General features: G+C 49.8%; 1 protein-coding gene across 1 annotated transcript in view; it reads right to left on the bottom strand.

Moving 5' to 3' along the window:
• NKAIN4 (sodium/potassium transporting ATPase interacting 4) overlaps nucleotides 1-17,939 on the bottom strand; it is a 47,117-nt gene that overhangs the window by 16,956 nt on the left and 12,222 nt on the right. The window contains exons 2-3 of the mRNA XM_084296496.1: nucleotides 7,178-7,315; nucleotides 6,603-6,683 (exon numbers count right to left, since the gene is read on the bottom strand). Of these exons, the coding sequence (XP_084152622.1) occupies nucleotides 6,603-6,683; nucleotides 7,178-7,315 (219 nt within the window). The remainder of the gene's footprint in view (nucleotides 1-6,602; nucleotides 6,684-7,177; nucleotides 7,316-17,939) is intronic.

The following is a 17,939-nucleotide window of genomic DNA, read 5'->3' on the forward strand; positions in this document are numbered from 1 at the left end:
GCTCCCAGAACAGCAGCAGAGCTTGGGGTATTCACTTCCTAACACAGGAATCCAAACGTGGCAGCTCCTCTGCCTTAGTTCCCCACAGTCCAGAGGGAAAAATGGGATGAGAGCAGCGCGGGATGAGAGCAGCCACTCTAGGCTCTGCATTGCCCTCAGCCCAGAGGACTCGTCTCTGCTGCCAGTACAGGCAGCATAGCCAGGTAAGCCTGCAGATACACTTCTGCATACCCATGTTTGTATCCAGGGGCAAATTTGAGTTACAAGAGCAGAAAACCTGAATGCCAGCCAGATAACTCATGAATAGAGACCGACCGCCCCAGCGCGCGCATTGTGTGGGTACCCTCCGCTGCACCACGGATCCTGAGAAACAGTTTGCAAAGCTGTTATTAAAATATGCTGCAGGAAGCACATGTTAAGAAATGTGGACAATTAAGTGAGGAGGCAGCTGCCAAGTTCCCGACATAATCACTGCAGCAGATGGGATGTTTTACAGTAGATGGAGGAGGGCATGGAGATGAAGGATGGCACCAGCGCACGAGAAGCCTGAATGGAAAGACAATAGAGAAAACTATTAACAGTTGGGAATTTAAAGGGAGCTGCCTGCGTTTTTAAGGCCAAGGGAAATAATTAGGTTGGCAGCTCCGGGATAACACACTGCAAGGAGCTGTGCCATCTACATTGCTGGAGTTTGCTCCTGCAGCTTGGCAGTTTTGACAGAAGAGTCTCTAGCTTGCTCCCTCTGCTGGGCATTGCTCTTCGGTGGCCCACAGAGATCCCATATATCAACCAAATTGCATCTTTTCTGCAAAGCTTGCTCTTTCTCTCCCAGCTTTGCATGTTCTGACACACGGATTTTCCCCAGAAAGGCGCTTCCCCCCGCAGCCAGCCAGCCCTCCTAGCTGCTGGGCTCTTCTCGCAGACCACTGGAGTTAGGGAAGGAAAAAATCATCTCAACAACAACAAAGAGTCAATTCCTTTTTCTTTGCCTGGGGCTTTCCCCAATTAGCGCAGTAACAAAGCCATTCCACGGGGCACCACAGGATCTACTCTTTACCCCGGTCCCCAGGGCCTCCCTTTCCCAGCTCACAGATGGTGCTTTCCCAAACCTTCTGCCCCGCTGATGCAAAGAGCCCCTCCAGTGCTCTTCTCTGCTCCTTCCAGAGGCATCTGTGTGTATTTGGCAAAATAAGGAGCAGGCTGCTCTCCTTCCCAAACCTCTGTAATGACTGACGGATGATACAGAACTGGTTCTGGCTTAGCTTTACTGCAGAAGCTGAACTTGTTCGTGAACGAAGCCTGGAAAAGCAGAATGAGTGCTGGGCTGGAGGTGGGCAGGTGGAAGGTCCTGAGCAGCAGTCAGTGCTGCTCATCTACTGTCACACTCCAGCTCTGCGCAGAAATATTATAATCTGCTAGGAACCGAGTGGAGAAAAGGAGCACATTTGAATTCTGAAGGTACCCCCACAACTCCCACCCACGAGCCAGCCATCGCAGATGGAACAGGAATACTGATTTTGCAGCGGATGCCCTCGGGTTGACAGTGCAGAGGCAACAGCTCTGCAGGGCACCAGGGCAGCACAAACGAAAGGCTCTCAACATGCAGAGCAACGCTGTCCCTTTGCTTGTCTCCCTGGCTGGGGTCCTCCGAGGATACCTGCGTGGATGAGGCATAATGAAAGAGCATCCAGGAAAATCAGTTAATTGACCTCCAGTTGTTCAGTGCTTGCTGGGAGATCAGGAGAACAATCCCAGGATGTCTCCTGTGGTTTGCCAGCATCATTTGCGAGGAGGTGGTTGAAGAGAGATGTAACTGTGAAATAGGAACACTGCTCTAAAACCATCGGAAAAAGATCAACCGCGAGAAAATTTTGGAAACAGCTGTTTCCCAAGACCTTTCTGTAAAGCATTTGAAATCTAAACACACCGAAACACTCTCAGAAGTTGAAAGCCTGCAGGTTGAAAGATACTAATGAGTCCCAGAAGTGAGCAAGCCCTGCTGTTGGGAGGGCGAGGAGCTGTGTAACTGCACTCCCCCTTGTTCCTTGACAGGCTGCTAGCTGGAGGGCTATCGTTCCCTCCTTAACCTTCAGCCTCGGGAGAAATACGAGCAGAGAGTGCTACGAGCCCCTCCTCAGGAGGATGTTGAAGGCCAGCCAGAAATCACACATGGCTCTGAACTGCCGTAGCACCTTGTTACTATCTATTTGCCAGCAGTGTGAGAAGGAAGACGACAGCACTAAAAGTGTCGTACCTACATTTTAGTGTCCATTTTCTGCTCCCAGCCTCTGCCCACCGTTTCCCACGGGGAAATTCACACCTAGCTCTGACCCTCAGGGAGGCAGCTGTGTTACAAAGCTTCCTTTCTCTGCAAGATTTTTTAGAAAGCTTTTCTAACATTATTTTTAAGGGACTAATCAAAGGTGGCTTGATTTCTTCTTGTGAACATCCTTCTGAATTATCCCCCCCTTTATTTCCTTAATTATCAGGCAAGGCAGCATTGTAACGTCTTGGGAAACAAGTCGAACGCTGTATGAGAGCTCCCAGAGCTTGACAGCAGGATTTTATATCCATTAAGTTGGAAACACTTCTTATCAAAATGGGAAATACGATGTTTATCTCCTAGTCATGTGTGCTGAATAGCTGTATCACCCTGAGACCGCAGCGCAGCATTTCCATCGTTTCTCAGCACACTTGTTGACAATGCCACCGCATTTAAAGGGCAAATCCCAGGCTTTCAGCTTCTAAATTCAGGTGGAGTTGAGGGACAGTTGTGATTCGGCATGCATTTAACCAGCCTCCTCACAATATTTATTCAGGTACGAAGTTATCCCAGAGATGCCACCCAGAGTCTCTGGAATACAAATGACACACGTACCCCATCTGATGAATAAGGACTTTCTTTTTCCTTGTGTTTCCAGAGGAAATTTAGACCACCAGGGCTCTGAATTCAGATCAAAGCACTGGGTAGAGGTGAGAGTGGGGAAAAAAAAAAGGGTTGGGGTGTGAAAAATCACCCTTATGAGATGAATAATTCCAGGGGGAAGAGACAAAGGAATAATGTGAATAGATGACAATTCCTCAAACGTCTCCGAACGCTTCTCAAGTATGTGATGAAGAGCCAGTCAGCATGGCAGCAGGACAGACAGATGCTCATGTGTCTTACCAGCAGGATTTTAATTATTAACTCAGGCTGACAATTCATACTGAGGTGTTGAGGAGAGCGTGCATCACTCTGAGAAGGGGAGAAGCTTAACGCAGGACTTCAAGCACAGCCTGGATGGTCAGGAGGCAGCTTCCAGCAGCTCGCCTTACTCAACGGCCAGATGGACCAAAAAAAAAAGAGAGAGATAAGAGGAACAGACCAGAGGAGGAGGACCAGCAGTCTGGAGTGTGGGCTAGCCACATGTCCCACCAAGCACAGCGACACAGAGCAGTATGGAGCTCTCTGACAGCATTTCTCCCAGATGCTGGCGTGCTCAGAACCGAGCAGGGACAGCCAGCGAGGCAGCACTGCCAGAAGCCTCTCCTAGCATGTCCCCATCTCTCTGCCAGTGCTGAGATGCAACCTTTCAAATCCAGACTGCTGTATCTCTTGCCTGCTCACTGGCAAAGCTCTTACAGCCAAGCTAGCATATGCTAACACCCAGGGAGGCCTTTCCAGCAGCAAGGGAAGTGCTTTCTTAGCCGCTTGCGCAGATCTATTTGTGTCTGTCCACCTAATGAAATTCTGCCGTGCCATGTTTCACACTCCTTTATTCCTGCTAAGAAAAGATCACAGAATAAAAAATGACAGGGTAGAAAAGTAGAAATCAGGCCAGCTGAGCTCTTCAAGAAGTAGAGAATAGATTCACAGAGCAGGGAAGAACATTTTCCCTTTGGATTACAAGAATTCAGAGTAGTTATAACCACCCTGAGCACAGCCAGCCAGAACAGCCTTCCTCAGGGTTTCCTTGGCCAGGAGAGAGTGAGTGCTGCAGGAGGAGCCTGGAGGACAGAAGAGCACTTCAGGAATTGTCGTGAAAGACAGGAGAAAGTAGAGGAAGGAAGAGACAGAGATGACCCAGAGAAGGAAAGGGGCAGTGGAGGAGCAGTTGCTTGGTAAAGGAAGGCAAAGAGCAAGCCCCAAAAAGTGCTGTTCAACAACTGTGCGCCTACAGCCCGTATTCTACGGATGACACAGTTTGTAACAGTCCCTTAACCCCTGTGCTGCCTTGTTTATGGGCTGAGAGAGGCCCTTATCTCCCAGACTCCACAGCTGCAGTGTCCCTGGTTTCTGTTTATTCAATCAGCCAGGCACAAAAACCTCAGCCCTACGCTGCCTGGCATCCCCCTGCCTGCGTCCTGCACTCTCACCAGGGAATTTGGATAGAGGCATCACAGCAGAGAGAATTACTTGCAATAAGTGCACCTAACCGTCATAATTTCCTCATTTTCTCATTCTCCAGGCACATCCCAAACTTGTTGCAGCAGAAACCCTTGGGTCCTTTCTCCCTTTTCTCACCCCACCTGAGTTATCTATCCCCTGTCTCAGTCTGGGCTGTCACCGCCAGCCGCCGAGGTAACAAACTCCATTTTTTCCAGCTCGGTGCCCTCTCTGCATTTTGTCATTATAAATTAGCCAGCTGCTGACAGATCTCCCTGGCAGGCTGTCCTTGTCAGGAGCACCGCGGGGCGAGCAGGAAAGCAGCTCTCCCCTTCCCTCAGCTCCCTCCCACAGCCCCACCAGGGATCCCGGAGCAAACAGCACCCCAAAACCTCCCTCAGAACTACCAGCCCCTCGAGGGACTTGCACAGGAACACAGCAAGCGTGAAAACACATGTCTGAAACACTCCCCATGGAGTCTAGTAGGTAACGAGTTAGCCTTCACCTCACCAGCTCCATCAGCAGCGCTCCAAAGCTCTTCTAATATCTTGAATCCGCCTGCTTACTGCCAGCCTCATTACAAACTTGGATTTCCCAAGAAGCCAAGGTGCCCAGGGCACAAAGGTACCTGCTGCTCCAAGTGCCCCCAACCCCAGCTGATACTCGTCCCCCTCCCAGAGCCTGCTCTACACATTCCCAGCCGAGCCCAGGTGTCCTCCTGGGGCCCGATCCCAGGACTGATTCGATCTATGAGACCCTACAGATGTCAGCTGGCGTTGGATCAGGTTGCCAGAGATGCAGCAGGAGAACACTGCCCACGTCTAGCCAGCCTGGGAAACCTCATGCCGTCCTACAGAAAGTTTAACTCCTGCTCCAAGTGCATCTTTCCTTCTTATGTGGAAATGAGGTTTTGTTTTGTCATTGCAAAGACACAAATCCCTTCAGATACAGGGAAGGGGGAGGAAAAGCAGCACCTTGAATTTTTCTTACAAGACAGCCTTTTTAAATGGAAGTAACACATGAAGAATAGAGGCAAGGCTGTAAAGGATTTTACCACCAAACCAACATAAGTAATCTTTGGTTTTGTTCCACCCCCCAGGTGCCACTAAAGCAGCAGTGTGACATTTTCATTGCAGCTCTAGAGAGAGGTTCACTGAGTCGGTAACGGTACCTCCTGAAACTCAGCCCTACCAAAAGGGTCCCCATCACAGGGGACATCCTGCAGGCTACGTAAAGCTTCATCACGTGCTGGCTTTGCTGAAACAAACGCCAGCACAGAGCAAGGTTACGAGATGAAGCTCCTCTGGGGTGGAGAAGGCGAAGTTTGTGAGGCCGTTTGAATTGCAGAACAGCAATCAGCCGACACAGGGCAGGTCGGGATTAGCGAACGCAAATATCAGCTGGATGGGAGCAAACACTGGCTGCCAGGGAAGCTCCCAGAGCAGTTTTTCAAGCCAATGTTTTCCCTCAGAAGGGAGCTTTAAAATAGTTAGATAAGCTTCTTTTTTTTTCCTTGGTCACAGCCAAGACCAAGATCATCTCAGGCTGAGCTTCCAGCCCCTGAGTAATCGCTGGTTTGGGCGAGAGCTCCTGCGAAGTTCCTAAAGATAGTCGTGAGGGGAAACAGAGATTAATTGGGGAATTAAGAAATTACATTTTCTTATCTGCAAAGGATTTGTAACGTCACTCACAACTCGCTGTAGGGCTAATGAAAAACATAGCGTGGTTCCAATTATGACTGCAACTTAGATGTATGACCTGGGAATTTAGGCCAGATGTGGAGTGCTCTGAACTGAACCCACAGCCCATAATCGCTCGTAGTCTGCTAAGCTGCAGCAACACTTCGTACTTCATTGCTTGCAGCCCAGGCTCAGTTTGGGGCTTGCCTCCCATTTTTATTATTTCTGACTCAGTCCTTGATAACCAGGCAGCAATACTTGGCTTATTTCAGCCTTCAGGAGCTTCATGGGTATTAACTCCCAATACCCCTGGACAAGGACTTATCCCAGCCACTTATTGCTGACCAGCAAAGGACTCCAGAAACCACATGAGCCCTCCACACCGCAAGCACTGCTCCTCCCTCTGCAAGAAAAGCAGCCCCCCAGTACGCAGGAGGCCAGGACCAGCTCCCAGCACCTTAACCCCACAGCAGCCTGCCACCCCTCCGGCCTCCCTGCTAAACACCATTTGTTTTTCTACAAAAGCCCAGGCACTTACCCCCGGAGCTCCTACTCACCTTTGAGAGCCCTCCCACTTCTAAGTAAAAACAGATGATGAAGATGTTCCAGGTGACCCAAACTGCAGTCCAGATGGCATACTAGAAGGGAACAAGATGGGGAGAGAGAAGCAATAAACACGAGGAAGTCACTGGAATTGCTTTATATGTATGTGATCCAGCTGGGGACAGTGAAATGCACTGAGTCAGCACCGTAACAATTTTCTTTCCCTCTGTTTCTCATGTGCAGAAGGTCTCTTGCCTAATTAGAGACACAGGGGCAGAGCCTTGGAGGGACTGGAAGAGCTTCTGCTGTGTCCAAGATCTCTTTCTCCCTCTCTGTTGTGTGGTGTCCTGGCATTACTTTGGTGCTAATAACAAATATCTGAAGTCTTCCAAGTCTGGAGTAAGCACACAAGTGCAGCACACCAAACAACGTGTTCCTTAGCACAGCCAGGCACCTCCTGCTAAAATTGTTTGCAGCGCTCGTGCCTGATTTCCCAAGGGCTATCCTCAGTGCCTCATCGCTTGCTGCATCCCAGAACAAAGGCTATGAAGGGCCTTGAAAGGCTCTGAACAAAGCGGATGTTACTTACCACCACTATGTAGCGAGGTCTGTACTGAATAGTGCCAAACAGGCCAAGGATAACGATGATGATGTGGAGGAAGTTGGCTAGGATGGGGGCCCACTGGTATCCCAGGAAATCAAACACCTGCCTCTCTAACGCCGCAAGCTGGAAAGGAGAAGAACAAGGAGAGTTACAGCCTCTGGACTCACGGTGTTCCTTGTCAAGGCCTTGACACGCTCCCTGAGCAAATCCCTGCAGCAGCTGGAGTGGTGACTCCCACCCCAAAGCAATTTGCTGCCTATGAACCGGGGCAGTAGGACAGGACGTGTGTGCACAACCGCCCTTCTTTGCACCTCTCCTTCCCCCTCCGACGGCTGAGCTGGTGAGGAGCAGGGAGCTCCAGTGCCTACGTGGGGCACGGCCTCTCTGTGCGCTTTGCCACGGGGAGGCTGCCCTGGCAGAGGGGAGAGGTGACAGCAAGACAGCAGCGCCTTAAACGGCTGCAGCAGGACGTCCAAGAACTCATTTATCAGAGCCGTCAGCATCACTCCATCATTCCTGACACCTCTCAGCTTTCTGCTCTCCAGCACGCATCCATCAAGGTGAGAGGGAGGAGGGAATTCTCTCCTCTGCCTTCCCCCAGCAGAAAATGCTGCCACCCAGCAAAGAAATTCTGCAAACACATCAGCTTTTTGGAGGACACAGTGTTCCTCTCCAGCACTAATAGCCTGGTTCAAGGCTAGGTCTATGTCCTGGAAATAAAACTCCACTACTGTTGAGGTGCTTGGTCTGATTTTCAAACCATATTTGCATAAAGATGTGCTTTTCTTCTGTAACCATTGTATCAGGCAAGGAACTGTTCATCTGGATCCGAACAGCTGTGTTCGGCATGCAGCTGCAAGAGCAAAACAAACACACAACTGCACGCTGGCCTTTACATCCCCACAGCCCTTAAATATTAATAAGGGAAACAGTGAGTGGAGGGGGCAAAATGGTTCCTGCAGGTTTGTCCAGTGGATTTCAAAGAATATTTTTTTCCTGTGAATTTCAAACGTGTGTTTCATTAGTGTAGTACGCTGTGATTACATTATGACATTTCATATTTATTTTCACTTAAATAAATCATTACAATTTACCATCAATAGTCAATTTAACTACTAATTAGACATTAAGCTTGGATGATCTTAGTCTACTATGTGTAATCAGCTATGAAACGTGAACCAATTTTTTCCTGGTTTGGCTTTTAGATGATGGCAGGTGGGGGCCAAGCATTGGGGCTTTTGTAATGGTTTAAGGCATTTAAGGATTTGAGTGGCTGCAGGACCCAGCCAAGGCACGCAATGAGGGAAGCCACATCTACCAACTGACCACTGTTCCTCCTTCTTCCAAATAGTGGGGAAACCAACTTCACATCTCTTCTGGGCTGTAAAGGTATTGCAATTCTTAACATTATCTTGGAAGTTCAACACAAATCTTTTTTTCAAAGAACTCTGTGTCAGGGCCATCAGTCCTGGGCAAGGGGGATCGGTCGGTGTGGCGGTGAGAGCTTTCCCCCACTGACATCTCTCCTCACCAGCAAAGGGGCGCAGGAGCCTGGGGAGGGAACGGAGGCAGTCTCCTGAGCCTTCTGCAAAACAATCATCTTCCCTTTGAAGCAAGAGGCTCATTCTGACCAGTTTGAATCCCCTGGAGGATGCTGCGGGCAAAGCAGGGCAGGCGCTGCCCCATCTCCCCCAGCACAGATTGTCTGCAGCTCGTCTGGAGCAGCTGGAACAGGTTAACCACTTAACCTTTCAGGAGGGGATTACTGCACATACCTTAACGATATTTGGGGACTTGGGGTTCTGACTGGCTGGCAGCAGGCCGCTTGTCCGTGAGCACCTCATCCAATCAGGCATTTAATTGGCTTTGTGCAGTGCGCTGGTGCAGCAGCGTGTGCTGCCCGGAGCTGGCACGGCGCTGCCTGGGTTGGCTGCGGGGACACGCGGGGCTGTGCCCTGCAGAGATAACATCCCCCTGCTGCTGGGTGCACCAGCACTCAGCCTCACCTCCTGCCTTCAGCCCCCGAAAAGGGATAAGGGTAGCTCCTTCCTACCCATGCTGCCTGCCTGGGGTTCTCGCAATCAAGATTCACGGCATCCATCTCTAGAGAAGTGTTCTCTTCTTTCCATTAGGGATGTGTAAAAGGCGAAAACATCTTCTTGATGTTTCCTGGCTTGTTTGGACCAGGGAAAACATTGCCCTTTGACCTGAGAGGTACCCAACCACCCTGGAGATGATTTAGCTGTCAGAAAAGCAGCCCAAAGTTACCCTGGGCTTGTCCCTGTCCCCTTAGGAATCTAGGATAATTAAGAAAACATTTGCTAAAACCCAACCAACAAGCATGCCACTCATTACACTGCAGTTCTGTGTGCAGAGCACACCCATTAAACACTGCTGAGATCTGCAGGTAAACAGGGCTGAGGTTTGTGCTGGGCTGCCCTCGGCCTGGGGCTGGAAACAAAGCAGCAGATGCAGGGAATGCGGCCGGAGCCTTCACGCCTGCTTCCCTCAGCCTGGGCAGAAATCTCAGGGCCAGGGTTTGCCCCTGCTGACGTGTGCAGATGCACCCGCACCCCTCCACTGAGCCCCTCTTGGATTCTCGTGCTGAGTAGGGGAAATGCCGGCTTTCGCTGCCGCTGCCAAGGCTCTGCAGGGTCATTTCCTCGCTGCATCATTCTCTATGATGATTCACACTATTCTGCTGAGAAACCCTGGTATAGTCTGGAGATATTTGTTGTAAGGAGAAATTTCACAGATTGGGGAACAGGTTTCAAGCCATTCAAAGCTGACAAGACCTTTCCATCAGGGAGAACAAATTTTTCTCCTTTATGAGTGTTCTTATTAAAAATAGTATTCCTTCTGCTCTTTTTGCTTTCCTAGACCGCAAGACACTTTTACCTTTCACTCCTTAAATTAAATTACGTGTTGCGGTACTAAAATCAGAATAGCGGCAGACTTTCTTCTGCTGAAACAAACCACATTTCTGCTGATCCGAGTGAAACTGGAACAGCAAATAAGCACGTGAAGCAACTGTTAGCCACGCAAACAAAATGAGCTCAAGCTCTCCGCCAGGCTATCGCTCATTTATACAGCTGGGAAAGATAAGAAAGGCAGAGAAGACGTTCTGCAGCTTACAGAGAGTCCTATATCGAGGCTCACACAGAGAGAGGTGTTGTGAGCCAGGAGGATGGGATGTGCTCAAGGGCTTTGCACTGTTAAAGCCTCACCAGAGAGGAGATGCTGTCCCCGAGCTGGAGGGGAGCATTGCCTGATGGACCCTCCTGCAGAATAGGAATGTGGCCCTAAAAAACATCTCTGAATGTGGAACAGTTTCTTGTCGGAGGGTTCAAACTGTCCCAGCTGTGTTTGTGATGTCTCTGGCAGCACAGTGTCACTGGCGGATGTTGCTGCCAGCAGGATGCTCTGGGGTGATTTAACATGGGCTGGGGGGTGCTTGTTTAAATTTTGGCCCTCCCCATCTTTCTGATCACCTCCTCTTTGTTTCATCTGTTGTTCCTGTCATGCTGGTTAGCTGGGGAGTCCAACCTTTTCCCCTTGTGCCTCCATACTGCTAAGGAAAAAGAGGTGTTGGTGAACAAATCAGTTGCCATAATCCCCTAACTCCCTGTCCTTTACACTCTTCTATCAAGGCGATGCCATCAGCTCGATTTGCTCTCCTCAGTTTACTTAGACAGGGACAAGGCAAGTTTTTATGTACTGTCTTCATAATGGAAAGATTTCTTCCATGAATTCATCAAATCACCTCAGTTTCAGTTTTCTGTAGTGTTAGTGCATGACTGGAGACAAACCTTCCCAAAATCCAGTGCTGTGTAGCCTTGGGAGTTCGTTTGAGGTTTGCCCTTTTATCGGGCCCATAGCTGTGGTTTGAGCTGGTCAGAAAATCTCTTCTTCCTCCAGAAAAGGTTTAGACTTTTCAGGAGCTAACTTTGAGGAGTAGTACCTGGTAGCTTCAGGTTTTGACAAGGCAGAATTTTCTCTAAAATCAAGAGACATTCCCTATATGAAATGTGAAAGAACGTTTTACCCAGAAACCCATCCAATTTTCCACGAGGACAATAAAAAGCCACTTTTAAACTCTTGTGCTTCCCATAACTTTCACCACAAGGACACAGCCTCCTGGACTGCTCCAACTCTGCTCTGCCCTCGTTCAGAGGTGAACACAGCCACCCTGGATCTCTGTGTGTGGACCTACAGTTTCAGCACAGACAGAATTGCAATGTAAGCCCCCAATATTTGCTCTCTTGCCAAGCTGAACTGCAAAAGTGCCTGAGCTGCACCCCTGGGCCAGCACCGCGCTCCTCGGATTTTCAGCCCTGCCTGGCTGAGGCCCGACTCGTTGACTCAGCTTCTGGTTCCCTGCCAAGCGACCTCGCTTTTTAAGAAGATGCTCTTTGTTTGTCTGCTGTGCAAACACCACCGGGGCGGCCAAGACTTTCACTGAGAAAGGTCACGGGCCTTTTCTTGAGGAGGAAACTTGCGCTGATTTCCTGCGGTATTTTGGCCACGCAGTGGTTGATGGCTCGAGTTCAGGGCGAAGTCACAGCACTGCTGTCCTGATGAGACATCATATAACGATGAATGCTTGAGTCCAGCGAGCTGAGACAGCAGGAAGAAATTAAGAAAGTCTCAAATGTCTCATTTTAAAATGTATCTATTTGGGTTTTGAACACTTTTTTTTTTTCCTGGTTCTTCCAGACCAGAAGTTTGGCAATGCCAGACACTCGCCCTGTGCATTGTTGTTGCTGTTATTGTTGTTGTTGGCATTATCATTCTTATTACACTGCAGTCTTTCCGTACAATTGCTTTGTTTTTGGAAATGGTGAAACAGGATGAGATCTAAGGAACCCTAAACCCACGCTGCAGTGCGATGAAAATCGCAGCAGTGGGCAGAAACTTCTCTGTACGCGGGGGCTTATTCAAGGTGAAGATTTTGTGGGTAGAAAAATTACGGAGTTAACCAATAAGCTTGCTTTTACCAGAGTGGCTGCATCTCTGAATAAATATTAATGGTCTTAACAGCTGTTTAATTGAGTTTGTCTGAAAAAGAGCAACTCACTGAGCTTGTGTTTCACGTCCCCCTGACCGAAGGGCTCGTTTGCTAGGTGCCACGTCCTTGTCTCTTCCCAAGTCGGCATCTCACGTGCTGATCCACGCTGCCTTCACGAAATCTCATTTTTCTTCACTAAGTGTTGTCAAGGAAACCTTCCTCGGGGCCTTGTGATCCCCAGCTCCCTTCCCGGCATCCCTCGCCGAACCGTGGAGGTCAGGGGACTAATTGCACGGGAGGTCTCCGTTTGTCACTCTGTCCCCCAGCGCGGTCGGTCCCGCTGGACACAATGAGCCCCATTCTCTGCTTGCTTGGGTCCGTTTCCTCCCCTGGAGCTGCTTGAACCCCTTCTATTCACACAGATGTTAGGGAGCAGACCTTATATCTTTAAATCACTTATGTTTCCGAGGCAAGCCGGTCACTCTGAGGGCCTGGGAGACAAATGCCACCGTCCTGGTGGCTTTCTGGCACCGCTGCCTTTCACAAACATCCTGGCTGCGAAGATCTGTGATTATGCAGCCCCACATGCCTGAATGCTGCTTAGCATTCCAGGAGAGGCACCATCCTCCATCCTCGGTGAGCACAAGGGATGAGACCGGCACCGAGGCGGTGCAGAAGCCTCTTGGTTTCACCTGGAGCCCCGGTTTGTGCACAGCAGCATCATAAACCAGAGCCACGCCGTTCCCTGCGCTCCTGCCTCCCGATAGCATCGAAGTGCTGCACACTGCTCTGATTGCTGATTGCCAAGATTAGCAATCAGCCCAAATTAATAAGCAGGTGCCTTTGTGAGCCAGGCAAAAAGCGCTCTGAGAAGAATGACAAACTCGTTCGGTTTGTAACCTATGTCAACACTCAGACCTAAGTTTTCCAAACATCATTAGATTCAGCTGCTGTGCCCACAAGACCCCCTGCCCCCAGCTTTTTCTCCTCCCGCAGTTTCAGGGCTCTGCTTCGGCTCTCCAGCTTTGCAACAGAGAGGGGGCACTGGAACAAAGGGGATGTGACTGCTTCCAACAGACGCAAAAATAATGAGTTCCTTCAACAAGTGCCTGACTTTTTCATCAGCCAGCTGCTCTGCAAGGCACAGCCTTACCCCGGGCTCTGTGCTCGTGGCAGCCTTGTTCCCCTCTCCTGCTGCAGGACTTGCAGCCCTACCCCAGCCCACCTCACACCAATGACCCTAAGAAGGGGCCTGGAGGGGAGCCTTCTCCCACCAGTAGCACGAATTTCACTGTTGAGCGAAGTCTATTAAAGACATGCCATTAACGCCCCAGCCATTTCCCTCGGGAGATCTGCTACCATTTACGAAGCCATCTAAACCCTATAAAGGCTGTGAGGCAGAGCAGCGTTGGAGATCAGCAGGAATTTAATTTTCTAATAGAGAGATTTATTTCCTACCAACAGGGCGTTACAGTCCGTGATCTCCGCCTCTGCTCAGCCAGGAAGGCTGCCCAAAGTTTGGGTTTGTTTGCCTGGCAGGGATGCAGGGAAAAAATACAAATACTTGAAAATTAGCAAAGGGGCTGCTGTTAGCTATAGGGACTGACCCTATACCCTCTGAATTGCTATCTTAAACACGATCTGCTCAGCTAAAAGAGACAGATATCAACCTCCTGTGGCATTTTGCTGCTGGAGGGAGGGAGCAGGCACATGGCCAGGACTTGCCCAGGACACAAGGCTGTTTGGATGCTAACCATGCAGCTCTCTGGAGTCTCCTACATGTAGGACCAGCAGTTTGGGAACATTTTGCAGAGCCCCAGGTGGACCAGAAAGATTTCAAAGCCATTCAGAGGTTGGACCAAGACTCCCAGGGCGTATAAAGCTCATGAGATACCAGTTGGGCTCACCCAGTTTAGACAAAATTATTGCTATCCTTGCTATTTTATAGGCATTTATTGTGAACTGCAATTTTACTTTCCCTCTGGTTATCCCAGAGTTGATTTATAGCCTTAAATATGCCACGGGCAGCTTCCCAGAGGAGGAAGAAACTCTTGCTTCAGGCTTGAAAAGCCAAGCTCATTTCTTCCCCATCCTGCCCACATGCAGCCCAAGGAAGACTTGCTGTATCCGAATTCCTCTGAGAACATCTCCCAGCTTTAGCTAAAGGGACAAAATTGCTCACATTTGGTGTCCCCTGCACAAGACTCACTCATGCCTGGCACCTGCAGCACTTTCCCTTCAGCAAGGCTTAGTGTGCCCTGTGAAATGAAAAAAATGCCTCTCTGGGAGCACCTCAAGCTGATTTCTCATCCAGGGGAGCACGAGGATGTTTCCTGGTGTGCGTGTAGGGCAGCAAAGCACCAGCAGGACCTCGGTGGTGCTGCACGGAGCTCCCTGCGCTCCCCGTCCCGCTCCAGCCGCACCAGCAGCCGCTGTCCCCCTGCACGCAGCTCTGGGGCTGCAGCAGCTCAGCCCCTTAATTAGGTCACGAAGGGATCACACACAAAACACAGCCAGGGCCTCGGAAGGGAAAACACATGCTAGCTCTGCAGCCGGGGCAAAGCTCAGGAGGGGAAGGATGCCAGAGCAGGAATAACTCTTCCCAACTTCGCCCGCAGGAAAGCGCAGCGCCCTGTCTTGGTTTCTGCTCAACAGCTGGGTCCCCCCCCTCCCCGACACCTTAGCTAAGTGGTAGTGTTGCTTTAATTTCCTCTTGCTCCTGCCGCAATGCCAGATTGCTTGGATATTCGTAAACAGAAGGAGTTTAATGAAAATTATAATTAGAGCCCCGCAGTGCTCTTGCAGGTCGCCTTTACGCTGGGCTGCCTATTTACATTACAAATCAGGCTGGTGTCACTGCCGAGTCTGCAGCCAGGGGAGGGAATTCATTAAAAGGGAAGTGCAGGGTGGCTGAGAAATAGGGGAGAAAGCAAATGATATTGTTATTATTAATAATCGAGGAAATTGGGAGCTGCCATGGTCTTGCTGCGACTCCGCTCCGCGAAGAAAAGCCCATTTGTAGTCATCCCGCAGCAGGAGGGGAGACAGCACGGCCACCCAGAAATTTCCACTAGTAATTACAGCACAAGCAGACCCTTTTTTTTTTTCATAGAGCATCTGTTTCTCATGGAAAGCAGAGAGGCAATGAAGATTTTATCTCCCCCACCAGGACGCAGAGAAGTCCTCTTAGCACTTCTGCTTCCTAATACCTAGCTGTGAAGTTGCGGGGTTAGGGAAAGACAAGTGAAGCCGAAGGGCTGGATTTCCCAGGATTTTATAGCTTTCCCATTCCACCTGCCAGCAGCTACACGTGCTGCTTGTTGCCTCGCTGTGACTCCATGAGCAGCAGCTCCTTGAAGAAGACAGAAGCCCTCGCTTTGTTCAGCGCTGGAGCATCTGCTAACGCCAAGCGTGGTGTCCGTCCAGCTGGAGCCACGTGCGGCAGGACCCCGTGAGATCTGGGCCCAAGGAACAGGAGGGAAAAGCCCATGGAAACAACACGGAGGCCGGGTACGGATGCACTGACACAACCTGGATCCTACAGAGAATAGGACAAACCAGGATCCATCTCCTGCGTTTCGTTCTGCTCCCCCAGAGTGCTGCCGCAGAGGTGTTAACCTCCTGTTTTCCCAGCTATGGAGTGAAATTAGAAATAATCCCCTCATTTTGCACAAAATCTTTGATATTTCATATTAACGCATCAGCAGGAACCCTAACAACATTGTAATGGTGTTTTCCTTGGCTGCCAGCCTGCCCATCAGGATTACAAGAGGTCTCATTTTAGGCTGGGAACTTTCCTGTGCTGGTCCCAGCACCAGACCCTCACCCTGTCCCTCACCATCAAGTTCACAAAGCGGAGCTCTCACCCCACTTCCAGGCCTGCATCCCCCCAGATTCAGCCCTGCTGTGGGGTCCTGGTGCTCAGCAAGTCCCAGCAAAGGATGCCAAGTCAATTCAGGCTCCCCACTGCTGCCTGCTCTAGCTATTACCCTTACCTTGCCCTCCGTGGTCAGAGGATGTAACTTCAGTCTAATGAACAGCTGGGAAGTCAGGACAGAGCAGATGAGCTAATGCCACAGAAGTGATTGGATTTATATATCAAATCTGACCCCGGAGACTTTTCCCTCTGCACGTCATGACACTATGCAGAAAGTTTTCAGACAAATTAGAAGCTGGAGGTGTTTTAGGAGTTTGGCCACGAGCGTGCCAAGTGATTCGCTTGCATTTCAGGCATGCTGTCATCAGGATAAAGTCACCCATACTGAGACAGCCGAGTTTTAATCATCTCTACTAACACTCTGTTGTTTATGCTCTGCCAAAAATAATAATAATAATAAACCTAAAATGAAAATGTGCTTATTTCAGTTAAAAAGCAGACACAGGGAAAATTCCCCTTGTGAAATTGTATTGTGAGAAGACGTAGCCACTCCCCAGTTCCAAAATCCGTATCGGTGCACACTGACCGACTCTCCCCTAAAGAATGTGCTCGGAAACTTCCAGGCCTGTCATCAAAGCCCGAAATGAGAAAGCATCGGGAAGAAAAGAGTATTTTGGAAATGAAACCCATTTAACAGTCCAGCTTCTGGTTTCAGTAAAATGCTTTTGATAGGAAGGGTTTTAAATTGGAACAAACAGGCAAACGACCATTTTGCTACAAATAGGGACTGGCAGAGGCTTTTGGGGTCTTGCAGGAATTTTCCAATAACCACAGTCCCCACAAACAACTTCACTTCTATGGAGTAGCTAAAAAATGCATCGATCACTGTTGACTTTCATCTTCCGAGTGCTTCACTGGGAGGAAATCAATCCTGCTTAAATCATGGATTAATTACTTTTGTAATCGCAGGTAACAAACCCAGCTTCCCTCGCCTCCCTCAAGACCTGCACTCTAGGGATGCTTCATTTTGGCAGCCACTTGAGGAGGAAAAGCCATGACCCAAGGGCTGGGGACTCCTGAGGTGCCAGCCACATCTCGGTGCTGCTGAAACCCATGCACGGCCCCAGTGGTGTGGTCCTGGAGTTTCCCTGGGTGCCAGGTCCCCTGAGTTTCCTCCCCAGCTGCAACCTCCCCATGGGCATTATGGATTGGGAAGAGAGCTCTCTTTTCCCTAAGCTAATAAGAGCAGGAGAACAGAGACACATAAACTGCTCAAACAGATTAAACGAGTAAGGGTGAAGCACAGTGGAGATGGTGGAAGGTTTAGGCACCAGAGGGTGCTGGCTTCAAAATGTGAGAAGGAGCCATGGTGGAAGTTGGTCAGCTCGAGGTTTTCGTGCCCACCATTCCCCACACCGTGTGTTCCTGTAGGTGTCGGCTACGCTGTGCTTGAGAGGAGTTCAGTGAGACAGAAGATCCTTATCGGGGATTTATCGGCAATACGGTATTGTGCTTAAAAAAACACTGAGATTTAACAAGTTCTCTGACGTGCAGTAATGGCATTGACCATACTACTTTTTGTGCTGCAATCCCTTTGTTTTGGCGTTTCAGTCCAGGCAGATGATGAAACGAGACCCGTGACGCTCCCTTTGATGGAGGCGAGCTGCTGCCTTTCTGACGGCGTAAATACGGACTCGGCGCCTTTTAAAGAGCATTATTTTAAAAGGAAAGCCCTTTTGAGCGAGGCCTGGAATGGGGTTATTTTCCACATGACCAAGCGTCAAAAGGAAAGCAGCAACCCCGTCCGTCCTCTTAGCACCCTTCCCGAGTCCCCCCATGGGATGGATTCGTCCCAAGGTGAA

This window comes from Netta rufina (genome assembly GCF_964035555.1).
Source record: "Netta rufina genome assembly, chromosome: 16".
Classification (NCBI taxonomy): domain Eukaryota; kingdom Metazoa; phylum Chordata; class Aves; order Anseriformes; family Anatidae; genus Netta; species Netta rufina.